The 24397-nt window shown below is 45.8% G+C and overlaps 1 protein-coding gene across 1 annotated transcript in view; it reads right to left on the bottom strand.

The window, feature by feature from the left end:
- The window catches only part of LOC148035613 (uncharacterized), a 208995-nt gene that overhangs the window by 80805 nt on the left and 103793 nt on the right, over positions 1-24397 (bottom strand). The window contains exon 10 of the mRNA XM_087677580.1: positions 17300-17410. Coding sequence (XP_087533706.1) covers positions 17300-17410 — 111 coding nt within the window. The remainder of the gene's footprint in view (positions 1-17299; positions 17411-24397) is intronic.

The raw sequence follows: 24397 nt of genomic DNA, 5'->3' as shown, positions 1-24397 counted from the left end.
TAACTATGCCAAGCTATAAATAGGTGTAATAACCTGAATATAATAAGTAATGAGTCAGTGGCCATGTGAGAGTCATAATGACCACCGACGTGCTAAGTGTAGACGTATGGACCCATCTAACTAGGCGGTCCATCATTAATGTCCGCATGTGTTGAGCTTGTCATCTCAACACTTTGCTCAATACCTCAGCTACTTTGGGGTGGGATGCCTTAGGAAAAAGACCAAAGAAATGGGCTTAGGCTAGTATATCCCTTTTGGTTCTACTTTTGGGTCTAAGAGGGAGTGTTGAGCTAAAAATATATTAGCTTCTTTAAGACAGCCCTAAAACATGTTTAATTAATGAATTAAATCTTTTTATTAAAAAGAAATGCATACCAAGAAAGAGTGTGTTCTATAAGCAAAAACACTATTGGGAGGACCTTAACTTTCTATAAATAGGTATGATGGCCTCCATCCACCCCCAATCTCATTTTTGCAATTTGCAAGTGCCATATATCTATTGTCCACACCCTGCCCACAGAGGATATCTGAGCCAAACCTATCATTGTTGTCGGCAGTCTTCTATTGGAGATTTGGCCTATTTCCAAGTGATGCTTACTGTCTGGCAACTGCAGAGGCTACATTTACTGCTGCAAATCATCCAGAAGCCAGAGCTTTGCCCTCTGGTCATGTCACTTACAGCTCGTGACCTCTCCTACTAATGTGTTTTGATCTTCCAACTGCCGCCCTGCCTCATCTACACTTACTGGTGCTGTATTTTGCTGCCTGGAGTGAGTGCCAACTTCCACACATCATCATCCTACTGCTGTGTATGCAGTTTTTGCACACTCTACTACTTCTCTGGCACAGGTCCAACTTCACATACCTGTGTTTAATGCTGTCAAACACATGCGTTCAGGAAGCTCACGCCCGTCACGTCGCAACGTCTAATTGCGCCCGCCAGATCTTTCGCTCTGACGTAGCTACTCCCCCCCCGGTCTTAACGGCTCGCAATAGCCCGCGCCCCGCCAATCCCCCTTTCCCCTCCACCCCAACAGTTCGCCGCCCGTTCCCCCCCCCCCCCCCCCAACCAACGGCTTCAGCCGCCTTCTTCGCACATTGGAAAACGCCCCCCCCTCAAAACTGCCAAAAACAGCAGCCCTCCCCCCCTCGCCATTGTTCCCCCACCCTCCAAGTTGCTCCCTCCCCTGCAACAACTATCCCCCTTAGGGGGCACCGCGACGTGATTGGTAGTTTCCTCAGAAGGGTCATGCAATGGAAACCTCTGGCCAGACGCCAGCGCACTCAGCGAGTGCCCCACAATCAAACACCTTGCGCATCGTCCTCTCTGAGGAGCAGCTCTTAGCCGTCCGAGCTAAGGAGCTAGAGCTGAAGGAAACAGCGATTTATGGTCAAGTAGTAGGACATTCCCCAACCATGGCCCAGCTTCGGGATTGGCTTCTCTCCACGCTGCGCATCTGCACAGCGCAGATCGTGGAGGCGGTACTAATGGACCAAGGGATTTTCATGGTCAGGCTCAGCTTGGCAGACACAGCTCGCGAGTTGCTTGCCAGTTCACTATATGCGTCCACGAAGAGGGTCATATACATGGTCCCTTAGTACAATGGCTTTACTGTGGAGGCATTTGCACTCCACAACAGGTTTCTTCGGCACCCGGTCACCCTTCTTTTCCCCGGCGTGGTGATAGAGTATCGCCAATTGGTGGAAGACTTTGGACGGCTCTTCGGCACTATCCTTCCCACGTCCTTCGCGGATGCAGTATAGGTGGCAATGAAAGAGGTCAAGAAAATCCCACAGTTCCTAGAGATTGAGGCAAGCAGGCACTCCTTTAGGCAGTAGGTCATTGTGACGAGGGCAACTAGGGCAGTGCATGCGCTACCAGGACTTTGGGCATTAGGTAACAGGTTGCACGCGTTTCGGAGCCAAGGAGGCTCCGCCGACGTGCCCGCAGGTAGACGCTGATGGCTTCACACGGGTCTAGAGACGACACGGGGGCGCAGCTAGCGTCTCAAACCCGGCATCGATAGCAGGGAGCAGGTGAGTGAGCAACGCCCCCTCGGCAAAGCACTGCACAGCCCCCCTTGCCTGCCCCACCCAATAGGACCCCAACCCCCCACATCCACCACCCGCGCCACAGACTACCTCTCCCGAGTCCCCACAGTGCCCACACCCACCTCCCCCTACATCCCATGCTCCCCTCCCCCACTAACCCTGGCCCACAACACCCCATTTCCAGGGTCACCATTCACCCCCACACCCGCCATGTACCTCTATCTATCCCACCATCCCTCAATTATCCTCCCTCCCACCACACTCCGTACTGAGCAACCCCCCTGATCCGCACCTGGTTCAGGTGATCCCCCCCAGACCCAACCCCCCCTTCTCCCACAGGTAGGGACGAGCCACACACGTCTACATCCTCCTCGCACCAGCAGTCCTCACTGATACGCTGAGAATGATACGCTGAGCAGAAATGAAAACGTGGAAATAAGTAAAACCCAACTCACTAAGAGTTGATTTCAAGATGAATAGTGGCAGGAGTCCCGTTTCTCCTCCCACCCTTGCCTAGATAGTTGCTGGCAACTCTCTTCGTGATCCGACTGCCAGCCGTCAACCTTTAGTGAGTCCTACTATTCTTGGACTCTAGTTCATTTTAGGCTCCCCTAAACCCCGTTCGGGCGCCCAAGGCCCCCGAACGGTCATCCCTCGCGCCTGTTTCCCGTAATTTACCTTATTAATATAACATTTCCTTCCCCTTAAGAATCGGTTTCGTCCTCGAAAACGATACTTGAAAGGTCTAACTGTAAACTGGGAAACCTTTTCCTTAGGGTACTTACTCGCTCCCATGTTGAGCTTTCTTCTGAACAATCTTTCCACTTGACCAAACATTCTTGATAAATAGTATTCCTTGTTCGTCTGTTACGAACATTTAATATTCTTTCTCGTTCATGTGGATTAGATTGGTCATCTAATAGCTCCTCAATGTTATCATTTAAGATTAAATTATCCAAATCACCCAGCTTCTTCCTTAGCTTACTTACATGAAAAATTGGATGTATTTTACTATCGACAAGTAGTTAAAGCTTGTAAGCCTGTTTTCCCACCTTTTTAAGTATTGTGAAAGGACCACAATATCTGGGTGAAAGCTTTGGACATCGTCCCGTTTTCATGGTTTTAGTTTGTTCAGGCACTTTAAGATAGACCAATTCTCCTTCTTCAAAGGAGATGTCTCTTCGGTGAGGATCTGCATAAGCTCTAGCTTGATTTTGAGCTTTCTTAATATTTTCTTGAGCAAATTTTAACATACTATTCATATCCTCCAAAAAGTCCTTGGCTGCCTGAACCTTTTCCTTATGCAGTCCTACTGCATGAGGGGCTCTAAGATGAAACCCATACATTAACATAAATGGACTATATCCAGTGGAAGAGTGCTTGGCACTATTATATGCAAACTCTGCTATCGGTAGATACTCTTCCCAATTAGTTTGCATTTTACTTACATATGCCCTGAGCATATCTTCAAGAATTTGGTTAACCCTTTCAGTTTGCCCATCTGTTTGCGGGTGGTCCACCATACTCATGCTAAGTTTAGTATACAACTTCCTAAATACCACACGCCAAAATTGACTGTCAAATTTTCTATCCCGATCAAAAACTATATTTGCCGGAAGGCCATATAATCGGTATATGTTCTCTACGAAGAATCTAGCCAATTCTAGTGTTTTAACATCAGTTGAAGTTGGAATAAACCTAGCCATTTTGGTTAACCTATCCACAATCACCCACATAGAGTCGTGCCCCCTCTGTGTTCTGGGTAATGCAACAATAAAGTCCATGGAGATACTCTCCCATTTTCCTAAAGGAATCTCTAATGGATGGAGAAGTCCTCCCATTTTCAATCTTTGAGCTTTATTAACCTGGCATTTATTACATTTAACCACATAGTCAACAACGTCCTTATTCATTCCAAGCCAATACAACTGCCTTTTAATAAGACTATAAGTCTTATTAACTCCTGGATGTCCCACGCTAGGGGTATTATGACACTCAAAGAGTATCTGGCGCCTTATTTATTCATCTTTCAGAACACATATCCTACCCTTGTAGAGTAAATAACCATTATCAATGGTAAAATTCTTCCACTTGAATCCGATTTGAGCAACCCCTGATGCTCCATTTCCTTGTTGGACATCCTCGGATATTCCTTCCTTAGTGGAGGCCCTTCCATTTGGATCCCCATTTTCTATTGCTTCCCATATGTTGGAATATGTTGGATCAACCTGGCATTTCTCTTTTAAGGATTCAAGCAAATCGGAAGTGAACTGAGTAAAACTCAATTCATTTATGATGGGCATTCTGTTGAGTGCATCAGCCACTATATTATACTTTCCTTTTCTATACCTTATCTCATAGTGGAACTCTTGGAGGAGTTTGGCCCATCTGGCTTTACGCCCTTGTAGATCCGGTTGGTCATTAAGCCACTTAATACTTTCATGATCCGACAAGATCAAAAGTTTGGCACCGTACAGATAGTGCCTCCATTTCTTCATTGCATGTACTATTGCATACAGCTCCCTCTCATAAACACAATAATTCTATTTTGCACGGTCTAATTTGTTGCTTTCAAAAGCAACTGCCCGACCTTCTTGTAATAAGACCGCGCCTATCGCCTTATCACTGGCATCAGCTTCAACCACAGATGGTTTATTGGGATCCACAATTAATAGTACTGGAGTTGTAGCAATAGCTACCTTAAGCTTTGAAAACTTTCATTTTGGTCTATTCCCCAATTAAAGCTCTTTTCTTTTCCTTTAAGTTGGTCTGTCATTAGAATAGCTATTTTGGCATAATCTCGAATGAATCTATGATAAAATCCAGATAAACCTAGGAAGATCTGCAACTCTTCCAGGTTCCTTGGAGATGGCCATTCGATAATTGCCCTTACTTTTTCTGAATCCATCTTGATTCCCTCTTTCGAGATAATATGCCCCAAATATTTGACCTCTTGTGTGAAGAATTCACATTTAGTTTTCTTTGCATAAAGGGAATGTGTTCTCAACAATTGGAATACCAATCATAAGTATTCCAAATATTCTTCTCTTGATTTACTAAAATAGCCACTCCCTCCCTAAAGCAATATCGGATCTTTCCATATTCATAATTTGAAAATCAAGTTTATCTTTATATCCTTGGATCTCAATTCCCAAATTGGATACAATTGTATCCCATATTTTATTATCCTAGCCTTGCATCATACAAACAACATATTGATGCTCACTTTTTTATTGGGGAAGTTTCAATTTTTTGACAAGTGCATAATTTATGAAATTGTGGGTAGCGGAGTCATCAATCATGACTCTAACCCTCTTTCCAACTATCAATCCATGCACTCTAACTAAATCATGTGGCCCAAAAGTAGGCTGCCACATAGAAGTTCACATACAACACCTGTGTTGTACATCCTTGTGTAAAACCTCTAAGGATTTATACTTTTCATGCCCCTTTAATTCTAGAGTCTACACTACATGGATTTGTTTTTCTTTTCCCTTGCCCTTGTCCTTATCCTTTCCTTTATCTTCCCCCTTTTTCCTTTGAGGGCAATTCCAAGCAGCATGGTCAAGGGATAGGCCATTGAAACATAGCTTTTTTTTTTGGCCTTATCAAAGTCATCTGGACTTAACTTTGGCCTTACAAATTGTTTCTTTTCAAAAGGTTGTTTCTTGCCCTTAAAAAATGGCATTTTCCTTTTAAATTTACCTACAAATTTTGAGGTTTTCAATTCTTTAGTCTTGGGCTCCGTATCAGTGAGACTAGTGAGTGTACCTCGACGCATACTATCTTCATTGATTAATGCAAATTTAATTGCCTCTTCAAGCGTCTTAGGTGAACTCCTTTTCACTTCCTTTTTACAGGCCTTATCTAGTCCCCTAATGAATCCTCTTGTCTTTTGAAACTCATCTATTCCTTCCAATTTGAGGATTATGTCACGATATTCCTCTAAATATATTAGCAGGGGTCTTCCCTTTTGTCTGACATAATCCCAATCTTCCCAATTTCTTTCCATTTTATTTTCAAGAATGAATTCTTTCGAAAAGACCGATTCAAATTGAGCCCAAGTTTCAAGTATTTTATTTGCCTCCTTTAAAGTTCGCCACCATTTATACGCCTTTGGCCCCAAAGTTAAACTAGCCTCCAGCGCTTGGAGATGTGGTGGAGTATTTTTAAGTTTGTGCAAATCTTCCCATTTTTGAAGAAAATTAAAGATAGTATCTTTATTTCTATCTTTTCCCTGCCCGTGAAACTGAGGGGTTTTTATATCTTTTAAAACTGGATTATCCCTCAACTTGTGGTGGGGTTCCTTAGGATCTCGCATAGTCACATCCAAATCTTTCGATGAAGATGGGATATCCGAGGTTTCTATCCTATTTTTATCCCTTTCTAGTAATAAAGTTAATTGAGATTTTATTTCGGTGAGTGTTTGAGTTAAAATTTCCATTTGAACCCCCTATGTCTACACACGAGCAGTTAGATCATCAAACTCTTCTCGTGTGGCAAAAAATTCTTCCCATTGTTCTTCTTGTATCTCCATTTCATGGGAATCTACCATAGCGTGGTCCTCCAAACTAGAACCCTCAATTACTCCCTCTCTCCCTTTACCTTCCATTAATACACTGGAACTCAAAAGCAAATATAAGAAATTTGCGTACAAAGTGAAGTACTTCCCTGGTTATAGTGATAGGGAAACTGTTGCTGGCTTTTAATAATAACCCCGAAGGGTGAGGAATAATTTGTCTTTCCCGAACTGAGCCGGTCACGCTGGAAATAAGGCTTATTGGCAAAAACACCTAGTAAGAAGGGAACTAAATACACCCCTTCCCAATGGTCACGTGAACCATCTGTACGCCTTCTACATGTGAGACTGGTCCGACTAGCTTCATCGGGTTTGATTGCCGTTCAATTACAGCGCTTTGAAATAAGTCGTGTATGACTTACTGCGGCAGTAAAACGTATGACGTGTGGGGCACCGTCTTCACGCTATATGACTCCCTGCGGCCAATATCACGGATGACGTGTGACGTATGACAACTGTCTTCACGGCAAACCCGTGTAACGTATGGGGTATCGTCTAGTCGCCTGACCCGTAACGTATGGGTTACCGTCTAGTTGCCTGACCCGTATGACGCCGAAGAAAGCCTCGTGAAAAACTGACGAAAGCAGGACCCGACAGCTGAAACAGGACCCAACGGCTCCAACGACTGAAGTAGAACGCGATGGCGGCTCTGATACCAATGATACGCTGAGAATGATACGCTGAGCAGAAATGAAAACGTGAAAACAGGTAAAACCCAACTCACTAAGAGTTGATTTCAATATGAATAGTGGCACGAGTCCCGTTTCTCCTCCCAGCCTTTCCTAGATAGTTGATGGCAACTCTCTTCATGATCCGACTGCCAGCCGTCAACCTTTAGTAAATCCTACTATTCTTGGACTCTAGTTCATTCTAGGCTCCCCTAAACCCCGTTCAGGCGCCCAAGGCCCCCGGACGGTCATCCCTCATGCCTGTGTCCCGTAATTTACCTTATTAATATAACACTCATACTCCTATACAGCCACCAGCTCATCCACCCCTGCAGCCTATCACACTTTCCCGAGACAGGCACACCTGTTGCCACAGGAGTTCTTCCGCAGTGACCCATGATCCTACTTCAGAGTAGCAGAGTGCGGAGAGTTCCCACTACCTCTTGAGGTGCGGATCTTCGTGGTTCATAAGTCAAGGAGGGGCAAGGTCCATCTACTAGCACCACCGGATGGACCAAACTACGCCTTTTTTCTTTAGTCCTCTCACTCAGGGACTGGACGACGACACAGATAGAGGAAAAGTTGAAGAGTCAGGTGGCGGACCATACCTCCCAGTAGATGGGAGAATAAGGACTAGCACTGTTTGCACAGCAGTGGCCTAGCTGCATGATGGATATTAACCAGTGGCCTGGTGTCGAGGTCCCACACCTAAGCAGTATCTTTCAAGCCTCTCAACAGTGGAGAGCTCCGAGGGATGTGATCGAGTGGCCCCTAGCACAAGCGGCCCGTTTCAACCAGTGCACAGAGTCTCGACTCTCAGCATGGTTGATAGATGCATTGATAGTACCACCTGGAACATCTATCATCCCTATGGTCCGAGCCGAGGGCCACCATGGGGGATTGGAGTTCGCCGTCCAAACCGGCGGCAAAGCGTACCTACATGCCTCATAGCTTCTCCTCTTCATCAGTAGCCTCCACACCGAACAGATGCATGTTCGGTCAGTCACAGGTTTCCCCATGAGCTTACACCTTGCATCCTAGAATGTGAATAGCCTCCACTACAGTGGGGCATGTGGTTCTAGAAAAATAATTGTTCGGCAAGAGCTGCAGTCTGCCCTTGCTGGACGGATCGACATCCTACTTCTACAGCAGCACAAGCTCATCCCCACCTAGGCCCAGCGAGTAGGGAAGGTACTCCCAGGCAGCTCGCACACTTACTGGGAGCACGCCATAGGTGCCCACGGCAAGAGTGGAGGCGTATACACCTCTATTGGTCCGAGTCTTACCGCTTGTGTACGAGACCACGGGACGATAGTGGTAGGGAGGGTGCTATGGATCAGATTGGATATTGGGTACTCGTGCCTTGGAGTCCAAAATTTCTATGCCCCTACGGAGCTTAGGATACACATCAAGTTTTGGGTGGAGATCGCGGAAGGACTCCCAAAGGTGGACTCCTCGATTGTTGGAGGAGACTTCAACAAGCTGGAGACTTTGGAAGACCAGCAGGGCAAAGGGAGAAACTACGAGGGCATGGCGGGGCAAGAGTAGGAGGCATGGGAGGTCTTTCTACTGGCAACAATAGGAGCACGCGATGCCTAGAGAGACCCTGCCTTCCACAGGAGGGAGAGGTCGCTAGACTTCTATTGGGAATACAGGCGGCTAGGTAGAGTCCTGCTGGAGCGGTTGGACAAGTTTTATGTAGGAGAGTGGGGAGGCCAGATTGGGCAGTTGGCGGGTACCACTTTGTCCGATCATTGCTTGGTTCTCTTGACACTAAAGCCCCCAGCATCTGCCCTAGATACACAAACTTGTCAGATCCCTGACTCGATCTATAGGAGGGAGGAGGTAATGAGAGAGATAGAGCATATTTGGACCAGAGAGGGGCACGAAGGACTAGATCGCAGAGGAGGTTGCAAAGGTGCTAGCTGAGTCGAGCAGAATCTGCCAAGAGATAGCCATACAGACCAGGCAGCAAAGCAGGGAGGAGGAGAGAGCACTCCAACGGGACCTTGCAACCACGCAAAGATTATTACAGGAGGCACCAGGGGATCTCTCCATGCACAGGAGGTGCGCGCGCAAGGAGCCATTGCTCGCCTAGAGGACAGGCGCTCAGAGTTCTCTTCTCGCACCTCAGCAGCTTTCTGGGCACGGAAGGGGGACACGATGTGCAGGGAGTTTTTCGAGGTGCACCTGCCTCGCACCTCAGGAGAGTAGATACGCAGCCTCCGAGATCAATATGGAAGGTACCGTTCTAGCCCAGACGAGGTGATGGAGATTGCCACTGACTACTACAGTTGCCTCTTTCAGCAGGAGACAGCCTCAGCTAGAGGACAGCAATGTAGACAACAGGTCTGGGATAACATCGTGTCCCTCGTCACAAAGAAGATGGGACACTCCCTCCTAGCCCCCTTCACAGAGAAGAAACTAGAGAAGGCTTTCCCTACACAAGACGAGCATAAATGCCCGAGAGACGATGGCCTCTCTAAGGCTTTCTTCACTACCTTGTGGGAAGTGGTGAAGGATGCCCTATTGATGGCCTTTTAGGAGATTTTCACTTCAAGACCGATGCTAGGGAGTCTTTCGACAGGCCTTATCAGTCTTCTCCCCAAAGGGTGAGACCGGTTGGAGCTTTTCCAATGGAGACTTGTCAGTGCCCTATAAGACACTGGCAAAGATGATTGGTAGGCGACTATGCCTCGTGCTTCCAGACATCATCCATGACACACAGACAGGCTTTGTCCAAGATAGGAGCATCATCGACAATGTATTCACCTTCTTTGAGAGGCGACAAAGTGGGCCCAACACAGTGAGCAAAGACTAGTCGTACTATTCTCGGATTTTGAGAAAGCCTATGACAGGGTGGACTGGGATTTCCTAGAGGGCACCATGGTGAGGTTGGGTTTCCCTCAGGCTTGGATTTTGCGGGGTCTCGGCACTTTACAGATCAACCATCAGCGGGGTTCTCGTAGGAGGTAGGCGAGGGGAGGAGTTTGGGCTGGAGAGATCGGTCTGACAAGGCTGCCCCCTGGCCCCGTACCTATTCCTTCTCTTTGCAAAGGCGATGTCTCACTTCCTCAAGTCACATGTGAGCGGATTACGTGATCTCCGACTTCCAATACGAGAGGAGACCAAGTTGTTAGATTCAGAGTATGCAAAAGATACAGCGCTCTACATAGAGGACGACGAGTTGATACTGGAGAGAGTGAGGCTGGCTCTTGAGGTGTTCTATTCTGCAGTGGGAGCAAAAATCAACTGGCAAAAGTCGGTTGGTTTCCTCACAGACCCGGACTCTAGCACGGAGTGGGGCGTCCACCTGGGATTTAGATGGGTGAGCATAGGACAGACCGTCCGGTACCTAGGGTTCCAGGTGGGACTCGACATCACTCCCGCCCAGCAGTTTCTTCCAATCCTCGATTCTATTCGAAGGAAGCTAACCTACTAGAGCACGGCTCGCCTCTCACTAGCCGAGGGAGCCGTATTGGTTAACCAGGTCCTCCTAGCGACGGCCTTGTACATCGCCTCGTGTTGGTGCTTCTCCTCCTCCTGCATAATGCAGCTTCACCGCCTAGTGCAGAATTTCCTTTGGTTCGGGTCAGAGGGCTCCAGGGATTCCAAGGCCAAGGTGGCGTGGGCGACCATCATACGACATTGGTCAGAGGGAGGGCTTGGAATCATAGACCCAAATATCAGAGTATGGCCCTCCTGGAAAAGCTAGTTGTCCACCGCCTCACACAGGGAAGGTAGACCCGGAAGGTCCTATTGCAGGAGGGTCTTCAGGACTGTAGATCGAGGCTTGGCGGTGAGTGGAAGCCGTCCCTGAGATGGATCTTCACGTCTGCCCAGATCACCCTTCCTACGCAACTTGCTCCGTGTGTGGCAAGGCCTCCGTAAGGCCCTAATCCAAAGTCCCCCAGGCTGCCAGGAGGAGATAGACTGTCAACCGGTTATTTGGAACCCCGAGATCAGGGACCGGGGAAGGGCACAAATTGGCGAGTGCCTCCACATCCAGTGGACTGGTTGGGAGGCTGGCCCGGCACGTACCATCAGGACATGGCGGGAGGTATACAGGATGGCGGACGAGGAGGTGTTGCAGCAAGTATCAGGCTGCCAACGAGGAGTGGAGATGAGGAGAAGGAAGATAGACGCAGTAATACCTCAGGAGTGGCTTGCTCCCCCGATACGAGAGCCGATAGAGCCCGGGAGGTATGGGCCACCAGGTTTTCACCAACAGGCATCGCCCTACAGGTGGCAAGAAGAGTGGGTGGCACTCCACTTGGGACCTTTTTCACAGCGCAGGAGAGGGGGTGTCTAGCTCTTGACAGAGGGCAACAGGATGAGGGGATAGCTATCCTTTCATGAAAGAGGATCCGAATGATTGGCCTTCAGGGGAAGACATGGCGGATGGACCCTTTGGTCTTTTAGTAGGAGCTCAAGGAGTGGCGTCTCTGGATCTGGGAAGGAAGGCCACTTGATGAGCTGGAGTGGAATCTGGGAGAGTGGCTTTGGCCGGCCATTGTGGTCGCCAAGAAGCCACCGAGGTTCCTGGAGTACACCGCCAAGATTGGCAGACACGTACTGATACAGGAGAATATGGATTGGGCGTTGTCACGTAGCAGACATTGGGCAGAGCACAGCATCACGGAGCCGTTCCGACGGACCTTCTGGCAACACAGCCTATGGGACAGCTGGAGGCCGAGGAGGGCATCGTATTTTTTATGGCTGGTGACACATGGAGGCTTCGCAGTGGAAAGTTGGCTTGCCTAGATGCAGAAGGAGGGAGTTTGTAAGCGCTGTATATAGCAGCCTATGGAAACCCCAAAGCATTCCCTTTGGTCATGTGAGGCGGCACAGCTCGTGTGGAGAGGAGTATGCTGCAACCTTCGCCGCATGCCAACCATCCTTGGATGTATCTCTTGGGGAGCTTTCTACTGGCATGCGGTCAGCCAGGGCCGTCACCTTCTGTATGAGGCCGAGATGCAAGATACGATATTCATTATCGAGGCAAGGTCGTGCGCAGTGGTGGGCTTAGAGGCTCTACCCATCCGCTAGATACTGGAGCCCACAGCAAACCGCTCTAAGGTATGGGAAATCATAGGGAGTCTTACTGGTTGGCATATTTGGAAGACATGGTGTCAGGTGGCTTTCGGCAGAGAGAGACTTTCAATACAGGCGAACTTAGGAGAGCTTTGGACCTCCATCATTCACTCCCTTCGAGGCCGATGGGATCAGGGGCAAGGCAAGTCCAGAGCTCATCGGGAGCTCCAATGTCATTTCATGCGCACTTGGGGCGGCTAGGACTTGTTCTTCGTGATGCACGCAAGCAGCCCCAGATGGCGATACACCCCCCCTCCATGGCTTCATGCCCCCATCCCCCCCAGACCACCTTGAGAGACTTGTATATATGATGTATCTATGACTTTCATCAGCTCCAGCTTGTCTGTTGAGCATGAGTACTCCGTTGTAATCAGTTTTTTTTTTTAGTAATATAATCAGCCACATTTTACAGGAGAATGCTACCAAATACATACGAAGCTTGTCTACTGCATTTCCATATCCATTAAAGTACCACACACTCTCCAAATCATCCTCTCTACCCCAGTCCTTGAGACAGGAATTTGAGGTTCAGTATTGTTCATTGCATAGTGTGTTTGCTACATTGAGCCTTGTATTAAGTCTAGTATTGATTCATTATCATTCACAATCGTCATTCTCTCTGAGTCACCCTAATCCTAACTGTGTTTCTTTATCAATCTATGTGTTTGTCGTACGACTGTGTTGTGTTTTCTGTGTTGGAGCATTTCATTACACTATCCAACGCTCGTATAGAGAGGGCATTTCTTCACTCTTCTTGGATAAGTTTTTGAGGATATCAGATGAGAGCTTTACACCTAAACAAGTTCCCAATAGCCTGCATCAATGGGAAGAGTAGTAGGAAATACAAAGCCACTACCTATGGGGCTTCCCTAGAGCCCACAACATGTAACAAAGAACCCTTAAGGTGATCGTACATAGTAGAGCTGAGATTGATAATATCTTCCTTAGAGCAGCCTCCACCACAAATAGCTTGTTCCAATGGGAAGAGCAATAGGAAATACAAAGCAACTGCCAATGAGAAGATCCCTCAATAATATCGTGCATACTAGAGCTAAGATTGATAGTGCCTTTCAAAGAGCAACTTTGGCCACAAATAGCTTGTATCAATGTGAATACAAAGCGACTTCCTATAAGACTGCCTTAGACCCATGAAATGTGATAAAGAGCCATCAACGTGGTCGTGCATAGTAGAGCTAAGACACTATGTCTTGAGAAGAGAAGCCTCACCCGTAAATTTGTATATGAGTATTTTCAAAAAAGTCACTCCTTTCTCATTTTTGGACATCAGTCCAACATGACACTCACTTTTTGCATAAAAATTGAATTAAGGGACAATGTTAGATATGGAAGTTTCTTACTCCACATGGAATGGAGATGTCAATAGGATGATTCCGAACACATGATAAGAGGGAGAGATGATATTCTTCTTATAGGGATTCCTAAACCATCTTCTATTTAGATCACAATGGTTTAACATGATATACTTCCATTGCAAAAGGAGAAGGTTCAACTAGCCAAAGATGTCTTAGAAAATACAACTGAAACACTACAATTGCACGAAAGATAGAGATTTTATTTGAGGATACCTAAGCAATCTAAAACCCTGAAAATGGCACAATGTCCAAAGCTCTCTCCTATGTATCATGGTCCATTCACAATACTCACACATATTCACTTAAAAGCTATACCAGCAAAAGCCTAACCCACCACCCTAGCATCAAAAGCATCTAATACTCATGATCCACATCAACTAGGATGTTCAAACACCACCCTAGCAGCAAAAATCACAGATGGCGTACAAGCCCTAGGTTTCTGCCACCAAAAAGGTTGGGTAGGCCTAATAATCTCATCTCCAAGAGTGAGATAGTGGTGCTATTTGATAAACAATCACCTCCAATTGGGCTTAAAATGAATTTAGAGTTTCGTAGTAGAAGGACAAGAAATGGTGTACCAAGAGTGTTTGGAAGCATGCAAGCACTATTAAGAAAAGGTTTCCCAATGTGCACTTAGACCTTTCCAATTTTGTTTTCACGAGGACGTGAATAGTTCTTAAAGGGAAGGATATTTCCTGTAAAATGCTATCTATAATGTGACACCCTTCTTTTATAAAATTATCAAGTTTTGGTGCTTTTTTAAGTCATTTCAACCCCCCCAAAGTGGTCAAGTCTGAAATAAGATATCATACTCGGGATTTCATACATTTTTCATATGTCTGCATTAGCAATCATATAAGTATGATTAAAACTATGATTTCAACTTTCAAGAGTCAATCATCTCACTCTCTCTCAGACCTCTCCATCCAACATCGGCATCACGACTCGTGAGAAGCACAAGGCCTTCAATTTGAATGCCATCCATGTGGAGAGGGACACAAAGAAGTCCAACTCCCAACATTGAACATGCAAGTATGCTCCATACAAGGAAATCCCTCAAAGCATCACAGACGAGATTCTCGCCAAGATAAGAGGGGGATCCACAAGAGGAGGAGGAAGTGGTGCATTGGCACTAACTCCTATGCCTACTAATGAGGAACCATCGAATGTGGGTGTATCTTCAACCCATGCTGATAAGGCCTTCACCATTGGTGGTGGATACTCCACATCCGCATCCACCTCCCAACAAAAAACTAAGAGGAGACTCATCCAGCATCGGAGAGACAATTCACACTCACGATGATTGAGTACAATCTTGCATTCAATGTCCTAAGCAAGAGCAATGGAAGAAGATGGTAAAATCCCTTGCCAATGCGGGTCCATGTAAAGGATGGGGAATCGGTGTCACATACAATGACATGAGGACGAAAAAGATTAATGAAGAGAAGGAGAGGATTGGTAGAGCCCTTAATCCTACTTGGGCTACATGGACAAAATATGGTTGCTCCATTCTTGCTCACGGATGGAGTGATCGTAAGAAAATGGATATCATCAACATACTCGTCTCATTTCCACTCCGCACTTACTGTTGTAGACCGTAGAGACCAACAAGGGAGGAAGGAAAACGATGGAGAAGGCTTCTTCAACCCAAGCTTGCTATGCTCGGGATACATCACAAGCATCTTCACCTTCACCATGAAGACGGTGACAACTGATGTAGCCTTATGCCCCACTCTTTTCACCCATTTGAGCTTCCTGATGTCCTCCATGAGTAAGTCCAAACAATGACTTACACATGGAGCCCACATTATTGAAGGAAACTCGGCCTCAAGCAAACGGCCCATGCGTCAACAATTGGATGCATTGTCGCTAACAACTTACACTACATTTGACAAGCCCACCTACCACCACATCATACATGGCACAATTTCAATTTTATGATAAGGAAAGCTTCAGGGGACATAAATTCAACATTATAATAATGAAAAGAACAACTTTGAAATTTAAAAAGACAATGTATACCTCAATGATAGCTTGTCGAATGTCACAGTAGATGAATGTGCCGGTCATTTCACTTCCCCTCTTGACGATGTCTACAGGCCACAAAAAATACGTGTCGAGTGGACATAAAACGAGTATGTTGATGATGCCTTGTTTCCTACAATCTCTCCATCCATCGGTAAGAATGGAGCAATCATATTCTATCCATGCGGCTCAAATAGGATCAAGGGATTTATCAATCCTCTCCTCTTTATTAATCTTCTTCATTCTCATGTCATTATATGTAACACTGCTCCATCCTTCACATGCACCCACATTAGCGATGTATCTCACCATCTTTCTCCATTGCTCATGATTTAGAACATTGAATGCAAGATTGCACTACATCACCATGTGTGCAATCTCAATGTCTACTTGTCATTGCCTTTCTCTAAGAAAGGCAACCAATGCAAGCATATGACTAGGAGCTTCAGAGAGAGAGGATTGCTTCTTCGGTGCCGCATGAGCTTCAAATCTTTGCCTTTTGCCAATGCCAGAGCCAGAAGTGGATGTGGAGCTGACAACACCAATGGTGGAGGCCTCACCTGCATCAGTTGAAGATATGCACGCCTACATTTGAGGCTTCTTCACGTATAAACATAGGTGTGGGTGTCGTTGCCGATACACCACTCACTCCTCCTCTAGTGGATCCCCCTCTCATCTTGGCAAGAATCTCCTCCCCAATGTGTTGAGGGATCGCCTTGCGTGCAGCAACTTGCCCCCCCATCTTGCAAAGATGTTGAAGAAGCCAAGTCGCACAACTTGTGTACCACCCATCCCTTTTTGCCAAATACTGCCCCAGGCCCCTTTAAAAATGCGGCCACCTCTCGGCCTCTCTATGTTCTCCCATATTTGTGTTTTATGTTCCTCGATCTTTGAACTGCCCTGCAACAATGGAAGACAACACGATTGATTACTCACCTAAACTGCTCAGATGCCAATAATCCAAAGAATTGTCAGCCAGGCCAAGTGCAAGCACCACTACCATCACATGCCAAAAACCAAAATGGTGATGGATAGTCAGTGTCCTAAAGCGATGTGACCACGTAACAAGCTATGAACCTGTGGAAGAGACCTAATGAAGCAAACAAGGATTAAATGATTAAATGACCAACTGTGATGTGGCAATCTGCACTACCATAGCAGTTGGACAAACTGCAAATTCCAGTCTACAGACAGAGCAGAATCAATTGTGTCATTTTGAAATGCATACCAATATCATTTTCATGAATTACCCTCAATTCTGATGGTTGTCTGAATCCGAAGGAAACAAATGCTGGGATAAGTGAACCTGACTATTACTTTGCTGGATGCAAATCCCTAGCAACAAAAGACTATTCTGTGCCTGAGAATTCCACTCTCTCAGCAAGGCTACATCCTTCGTCCTGTTTTCACCTAAGAATAACTTTATTCCATCCACTTGTAATATTTTAGCCGCTTTGATATTAATTTTTGTTTCATTTCAGAAAAAGGAAACAAGGCAGAAACTACACCTCTTCGGCTTGTTCCGTCTTTCCTGCAACAGCATATACCCTAATCATGGCAGCCAACACCTTTCCCAGGTCCTCTGGAGAGAAATCTTCCTCCTCAAACAACTTGAAAACCTGCAAGACCATACACTCCATATTTTAGCCACCAGTGTTGACAGAGTTACCTACAATGTAGCACTCTCTTCCTAGTTCTAGATGGGATAAAGAAGCATATGCTTTTGTTTTCTCTGCACAAATTTGGCTCATGCACTCCCTCAATGTCTAGACACTATGCCAGTAAATTTTAATCAGTAGAATCATAATGTCCAAAGGGAATGTGGATATTTTTATGAAGGTATCATAGTACACCTGATCTGGAACTGTGACATCAAACCTGTACAACTATATTTCAAGGTTTAGGATAAAACACACCAAGTGAAATGCTTTTTCCACTGAAAATAAATCCATCTAGCATTTTTGAAAAAAGGAACCACTAAGTAACAAAGCTGCTGATATGGTTGATAAATCCAGTCATCAACAAAGTTCCTCATGGGGGTATAAAAGGCCAAAAGGGCAATCCAACTCATCAACACACAAAACTACAAGAGGAGATCCCACACCGGTCCCTCTAGAAGAAAATATGTTTGTACAAAAGGATGTTGCGGGGAACTCTAGCACCTTCATCCACATTAAGTGAGATATGGTCTGGCATTACAGGCTGCCAAACTGGTTGTTTACCCAATCATTGTACTCATGGTGTATTTACAAGCCCCTCATATGGCTCATTTTGTACTTTATATTCTATCTCGGAGGCTTTTCCTAGTGTCACCACAAAGCATGCTTCACCCAATCTGATGCATGAAACATATTTCTTGGGTGAAACATTTCACCTTAGAACACATGGTCACTTTCACCTTTGAAGAAAGCCAATTTTCTATAAGAACTCATACTTGGCTTATAAAATCTCCATAATTCTCCTCCATCCCCAAAAAACGGAAGTTGGTCTCCAAACTAACAAAAGGATCCTACACCTGAAATGCCCACATAGATCTTGTTGAGGTGAAAATGCAGTACATGCTGATTAGCCACTTAAAACATTCCCAAATCAAGCTTATTTAATAAATTACTGAAACTTTCATTTAAATAAATGTTTTCACAGTGTCTACATCCCATAAGCCAAACCCTAATTTGGAATGACCCGCACATCTAGAATAGATAGGCTGCCCACCACTCAGCCTTAATCTTGTTTTTGCAGCTTGCACGTGCCTTCTCACTACTGCCCAGAACCCATTTCTGGAGGATAGCTGGCTGTGTTGTGCTACTGTCCACCTTTTCCACCCTGTCCTCGCTACTCTGCACTAAGACCAGTTGCATTTACAGCTGCAGGAGACCTTCCCTGCCAGTCACAGTTATCCAACCTTTCTGAGCTTTGTTTGCTGCTGCCTAATACCTTCAGAGGCTGTTTCCTGCGTTTCGGCATCCATCAGAGTACAACACACTCTTCACTCAGACTCTATACCCCACTCCTCCAGATACTCTCTGCCCTAATCCTCGAGACACGGGAGTTCAGGGGTCAATTTTCACCTTGCATAGTGTGTTCACTGTATTGAACATTCAAATTATTCGTTCACTATTCAATTTCATTATCTTCAATAGGGTAGGGGAGCAGAGGACACTGAGAAAGGAATCCCAAAGTGCCCACCATGCATACAAGAAGTGTCCACAGTTGCTCCAAAGGTGGGCATAGGTGGACTAGGTATGGGTATGGTAATCGCATGAGGAGCCCAAGGTGGAGGGATAGGGACACAGGGAGCAAAAGATGGAATTTCCTGCATAGGAGTGACCCAAGGAATGTGTAACAAGATTCCATAAGCAGAGAATGGATATCCTTGTTTCTGAAAGGTCGTGTGGGGGGTTTGTGAGTGTCCGAGGGTGGTGAGTGGGATGCTCACTACAGCCGTCCCAAAGTCAAAGGATGTGGTAAAGGAGGGGTGGGTGGAAGGTAGAGTGTTAAAGGGTGCTGTTCCCCCTTTAACGATGCGCCAAGAGGTGAAGTGATTGAGGGTAGGTAGATGGTGGGAAGGAGAAAGAGAAAGTGTTAGGAGTAGAGATGAAAGATCCAACCCTTACTATGCTTTGAGCGAAAGTGAAATGTAATCCAAGATTTTGAAATGCAATCATTTTTGGGCATTTATTACATTCAACTTGATTTAGGGCCTCCTGCAGCAATCGGCCAGATTTGGAGGGTGTTGGCTATTTATAGCCACCTCATTGATCATTCTCTCACTTCTTTTGCAGGTTATCTTCAGCACACTCCTCTCAGACACTCTCCGTCATTGGTGTTGCCGTCATCATCTCAGCCTGATCTGGTCTCACTCACACTCCGGGCTGCGTGCAGGGACTGATTCGTCCTCATCATTTTATTTAGCATTCCTCTTTATTCAGTGCAGTATTTCTTCCTTCATCTTCTGTTTCCCTCTCTCTCTCTCTCTCTCTCTTCATCTTCTGTTTCCCTCTCTCTCTCTCTCTCTCTCTCTCTCTCTCTCTCTCTCTCTCTCTGTGCTCGTGTTTCTTCTTCCATCCCGCACTCTCACAGTGTAAACCTAACTGTACATTGATTTGCAAGTACTCATCAAACTCTTCATCTATAAGATGACCAAAACGAGAAGAAGAAGATGGTAAAGGTGAAGGTGTATCTATCTCCTCCTCAAGACCATCATGCCCCTCCAATGATAAAGAAGCTTGATAAGGCATCATAGAATCCTTAGAAGAAGGTGCCTGAGACATTTTGAGTTAGAATCGAGTTGCGTGTGAGTCTCGCACAAAGACTAGCCTCCACAATCACCAGAGGATACTCTTTAGAAGAGCTCTGGCTATGATACCATGTGAAGATATGCTAGGGTTTGTACTAAGAAAACATAGTATGTATGACCAAGACTAAAACACAAAGACTCGGAGAGAGACATGCAAAACTCAAACGCAAAACGCAAAACGCAAAACCTCAAAATTCAAACACACAAACAAACACAAAGAGCAAAAACTGTGAAGTGAATGAAGGTTGTAAATGAATGTAAGAGTGTACAGAATGCCCAAGGACAAAGCAATGCAGTGTCGAAGAGTGACGTCCACCGCAGACAGATACCAAGTGCTCTAATCACCAATCGGAGATGAGAGAGTACTGACTAATGAAGGGCATTAGGCTGGTCACCAAAACACAGTACTCGGAGGTTGAAATCTAGTAAACACAAGAGTGTGCCACCAAAAAAGGCTGAAAAATGATCACCCGGGCAAAGATCTGTTAAGCGACAACAGGAGAGGTATTTGCTGTTGTAGATGGCTTGCTAGACAGCAAAAACCGAGGTATTATAGCAGTTGCTGGTGGAAGAGATCGCAGCAACTTGTTATCTATCGCTTGGCACCAAATGTTGAAACACAGGCTGATCAAGTGCTATGATGAGGCAAGGTTGGCCACATGCTAGCCAAGCTTTATGGATCGATACTAGAGCATGAGCTAAGCAAATGGACAGAGAAGCACCAACATCGGGCATGTGGACAAGCAAGGTTTAGAAGGTGATACTCCATTCCTGATCATATCCTCACACTCCAAGCTATCATCGAGGAAAGCCAGGCACAAGGGAGGTAGCTATACTACTGCCTTGTGGATTTTCATAAGGCCTTTAGCACAATACCACATGCCAGCTCATGCAAAGTACAAGAGCTAGAGGTCCCAATGGAGATAATGGAGATGAGATGAGGGAAACTAGCACTGTATGAGCTTGTTACAAGACAAAAGCAACAAGAGGACTATCAAAGGAGATCACTAGCACCATTGGAGTGAAACAAGGATATCCGCTCTTACCTACCCTATTTGGCCTTTATATTGATGAGGTATACATTGATTGACTTGGGGGGAAGGGAGCTAGCCTAGGGGGTATTGATACCCATATTATTGTATGCAAATGACATGGTCCTCATCTCCAACACACCAAAGGGATTGTAGCGCCACTTAGATACACTATAAGCATTCTCTCAGGACAAAGATCTCATAGTGAACCTTGGGAAAACCAAAGTTATGGTGTTTAATACTTCCCCCTCTGTGTTGTATCTACTTGGTGTGAGAATGTACAGAGTTGTCCAATGGCGCATCGTACCCCATGAGACAGGTTTGCATCTATATATCTCGAGCAGATAACAAGGCCATCATGAGATATGTGCAGAAGATGCTTTCAGGTAGAAAGCCATCTTTGTCCCCGGATCCTTATTAGGTGTCATCCATGGCTTGGTTGCGTGTGTCGTGAACAATGTCCATCCCGATGATGCGGTTTAGCTCCTCTCGGCTGACCTCTAAGTGAGGACAATCCAAGCTTTACTATAGTGGTGGGAGGTGATCTATGTGTAATCCATGTAGTCAGAACCGTGCCTCTGTCTGAGCATACGAGTACTTAGTATCCCCTTGTAATGTTAGCTTTCTAGACGATTCTAGTGGAAGCTGCCTATCTTGGCAAGGTCTAGAGCTTATGAAGTAAAGTCATTACTTCGAAGAGGGCCTCTGCCACTATGAGTGGTGGTCCCATTTTTGCTCTAAGAATCTCATGTGGTTTAGAGGGCTTACTTTGGATCATCCATGAAATCATAAGAACTAGGAGCCTATCCATTTGCTCCCACCTCTCAATAATCTCCTCTCCCTTGGGTAATGACTAATCTTCTCTCACTCTCCTCATGTGGTAGGGGATCAATCCCCATATTGGGGCCCCATACAAAAGTGCTCATATGGCCAAAGTGTCAAAGAGCCAAAGCTTCATTTGAGGCTCGTGAAAGTGTATGTGTACGCACTAGCTTTCCATCCATCCTACAGTGGCATAGCCTTGTGTCAGTCTATCCTTTGCTACCCTCCTCAAAGTGAGTCTCAGCCCTAGAAATGTAATCCCCAAGTAAGAAGAATGATATGTACAATGATAAATTGCAACAAGGAAACTATGGATCGTCTTCATGATGATAGAATGAAGACAAAAATGAGTGTCTATTTGTTATGCAACATACGATGAATGTTAATACAAAAAAGGAGACACATGATCATGTATGGTATGTCGATTTCGGTGCATCTAATCATATGGCCAATCATGTTGAATGGTTTGGAGAGATGCAGGTCTTATAAAATCTAGCCCTCCCCTCAAAGAACAAGATTTGCCAACTCTGTCAGATAGAACCACAAACACAGGTGCACTACTTTGGCAGATGTCCAATGAATTATGAGATCAAAGGGCCCTTCCATTGCCTATTTAGAGAGGGATTTGGCCACTATCTAGGGTGATAGATTCCCCGGATCAAAGATGTCTCAACCACGGTTATCTCTGTACGTAGTACGGACTGATCCGTACAGTACAATACATATCCGTACGCTTTAGTACAAAAAAATGGGCACTTTTTGGCTACTCTACTTTAAGTCTACAACTTTCTTTTTTTCTTTCTCCTTTCTTCTTTTTTCTTCTTTCTTTCTTATTTCTCCCCCAAGCCTCTCTCTCAACCTTCTCTCTCTCTCTTTTTTTTTTCGTAAAAGGTAATTATATTAATTACGAAAAAAGGTACAAGATTACATGATTACATGATTACAAGAGACACGAGGGCCCTAGGCCAACGTGTGGGAAATCCCCGTACTAATGCACTAAAAAGGTTACACCACTCATGGCAACGACCCAAAGGCAATTGCCATATGCCAGGGATGCAAATCCTCCTGAGGGAGCAAGTCGGAGTGCCGAATGAGATCTAGCTGCCAATGCAAGAGCCCTTTAAGCCTGGCAATATGTCTCGGTACATTAGAGGCCGAATCAAAGAGAAAAGCATTCCGCATGGTCCAAATGTGCCAGCATCCCCAGTATCTGAAAAAGTGAAATAAGATCTTCATATGTAGCTGTGGCGGTGTGGAGTACTTTGGGCGCACAAAAACCCAATCGAAAGGAGTTAGTGAGGACCCCACCATTGCGCGCCAGATTTGCGACAAGAGTGACCAGATATTCTTGGCGAGCGGGCAAGAAAGAAAACGATGTCGGGCCGATTCCGCAGTAGTGGTACAAAAGAAACAATTGCCATTCGAGATTCGACGCTTGGAAAGGGCCGAGGCAAGAGGAAGACCACCAATCATTACCCACCAAAGAAAGACCTTGCATTTGAAAGGTGCCTTATTCAGCCAGCCCTCCATCAGCGTTGCCTGCCACCATGACAGCGATTTCCGCAGTCCCCAAACAGTATTAGCTTTCACACCCAGCCATTGGTGATCTTGAATGAGAAGATGATACACTGATTAGTAGAGGCCTTTTCCAGACTCAACCGGCCTGCAAGGTCCCAGTCCTACCAAGGACGCAGGGCAAGAAAGGGTTGCCTACCCTGAAGCTCCAGCAAAAGCTTTTCCCATAAACCACAGTATCCGCGCGGGATTCTGAAAAGTCTCCTAGCAGTCCAAAACGATGCGAGGACATTGCGAGTGGCAAGGGTAGCATCCGCAATCGAAGTCACACCTGCGGTTAAATCTCGGTCTGAGCTAATGTTTGTCTTCCCATGAAAGTAATCTCGATACTGCCAACAATTCCAGCTGAAAGGAGTTAGTCTGCAAGCGGTCCCCTACTGGATGCCAACGGGCCTTTTGGAGCACCACTTTCCACGAGCCGACCAAGTGCAGTAACAAAGAGGAAGAGGGACTGGAAAATCGAGAGACAGCATTAAGGACATGCCACCAGGAGGCCCGAAGCCGTGTGTTACCATGGTGTAGGCCGCTGTCCTCAAGAAAATAACGGGCTATGATGGTCCACGGGTGATGATCCACACACATGGCACGAAAAGGAGACCAACGAAGAGCCAGCATATGAGTTTTTGCATCCAAAAGAGCGCCACCACCCATGCGTTTAGGGGTACATGTATGTGACCATGAAATCCACGAAATGCCTGCCTGCAGTGAATCCTTCTTCCATAGCATGAAACGAATGGAATGAGTGAGAGCCTTCAAAGTAGTAGGCGTCCACGGCAGCAATGGCAGGAAATACGTTAGCATTGGTAGCATAATTGTCTGAGCCACTTTGAGGCGGACATGGAATGGCCGCGCTTGCGACTTCCAATACATAAACTTCGCCG

The sequence above is a fragment of the Lygodium microphyllum genome, chromosome 5, assembly GCF_053477565.2.
Source record: "Lygodium microphyllum isolate KBCC chromosome 5, Lygodium_microphyllum_v1.1.10, whole genome shotgun sequence".
NCBI lineage: Eukaryota > Viridiplantae > Streptophyta > Polypodiopsida > Schizaeales > Lygodiaceae > Lygodium > Lygodium microphyllum.
Note: the sequence above shows the minus strand (reverse complement) of the source record. Positions and strands in the feature narration are given on the sequence as shown.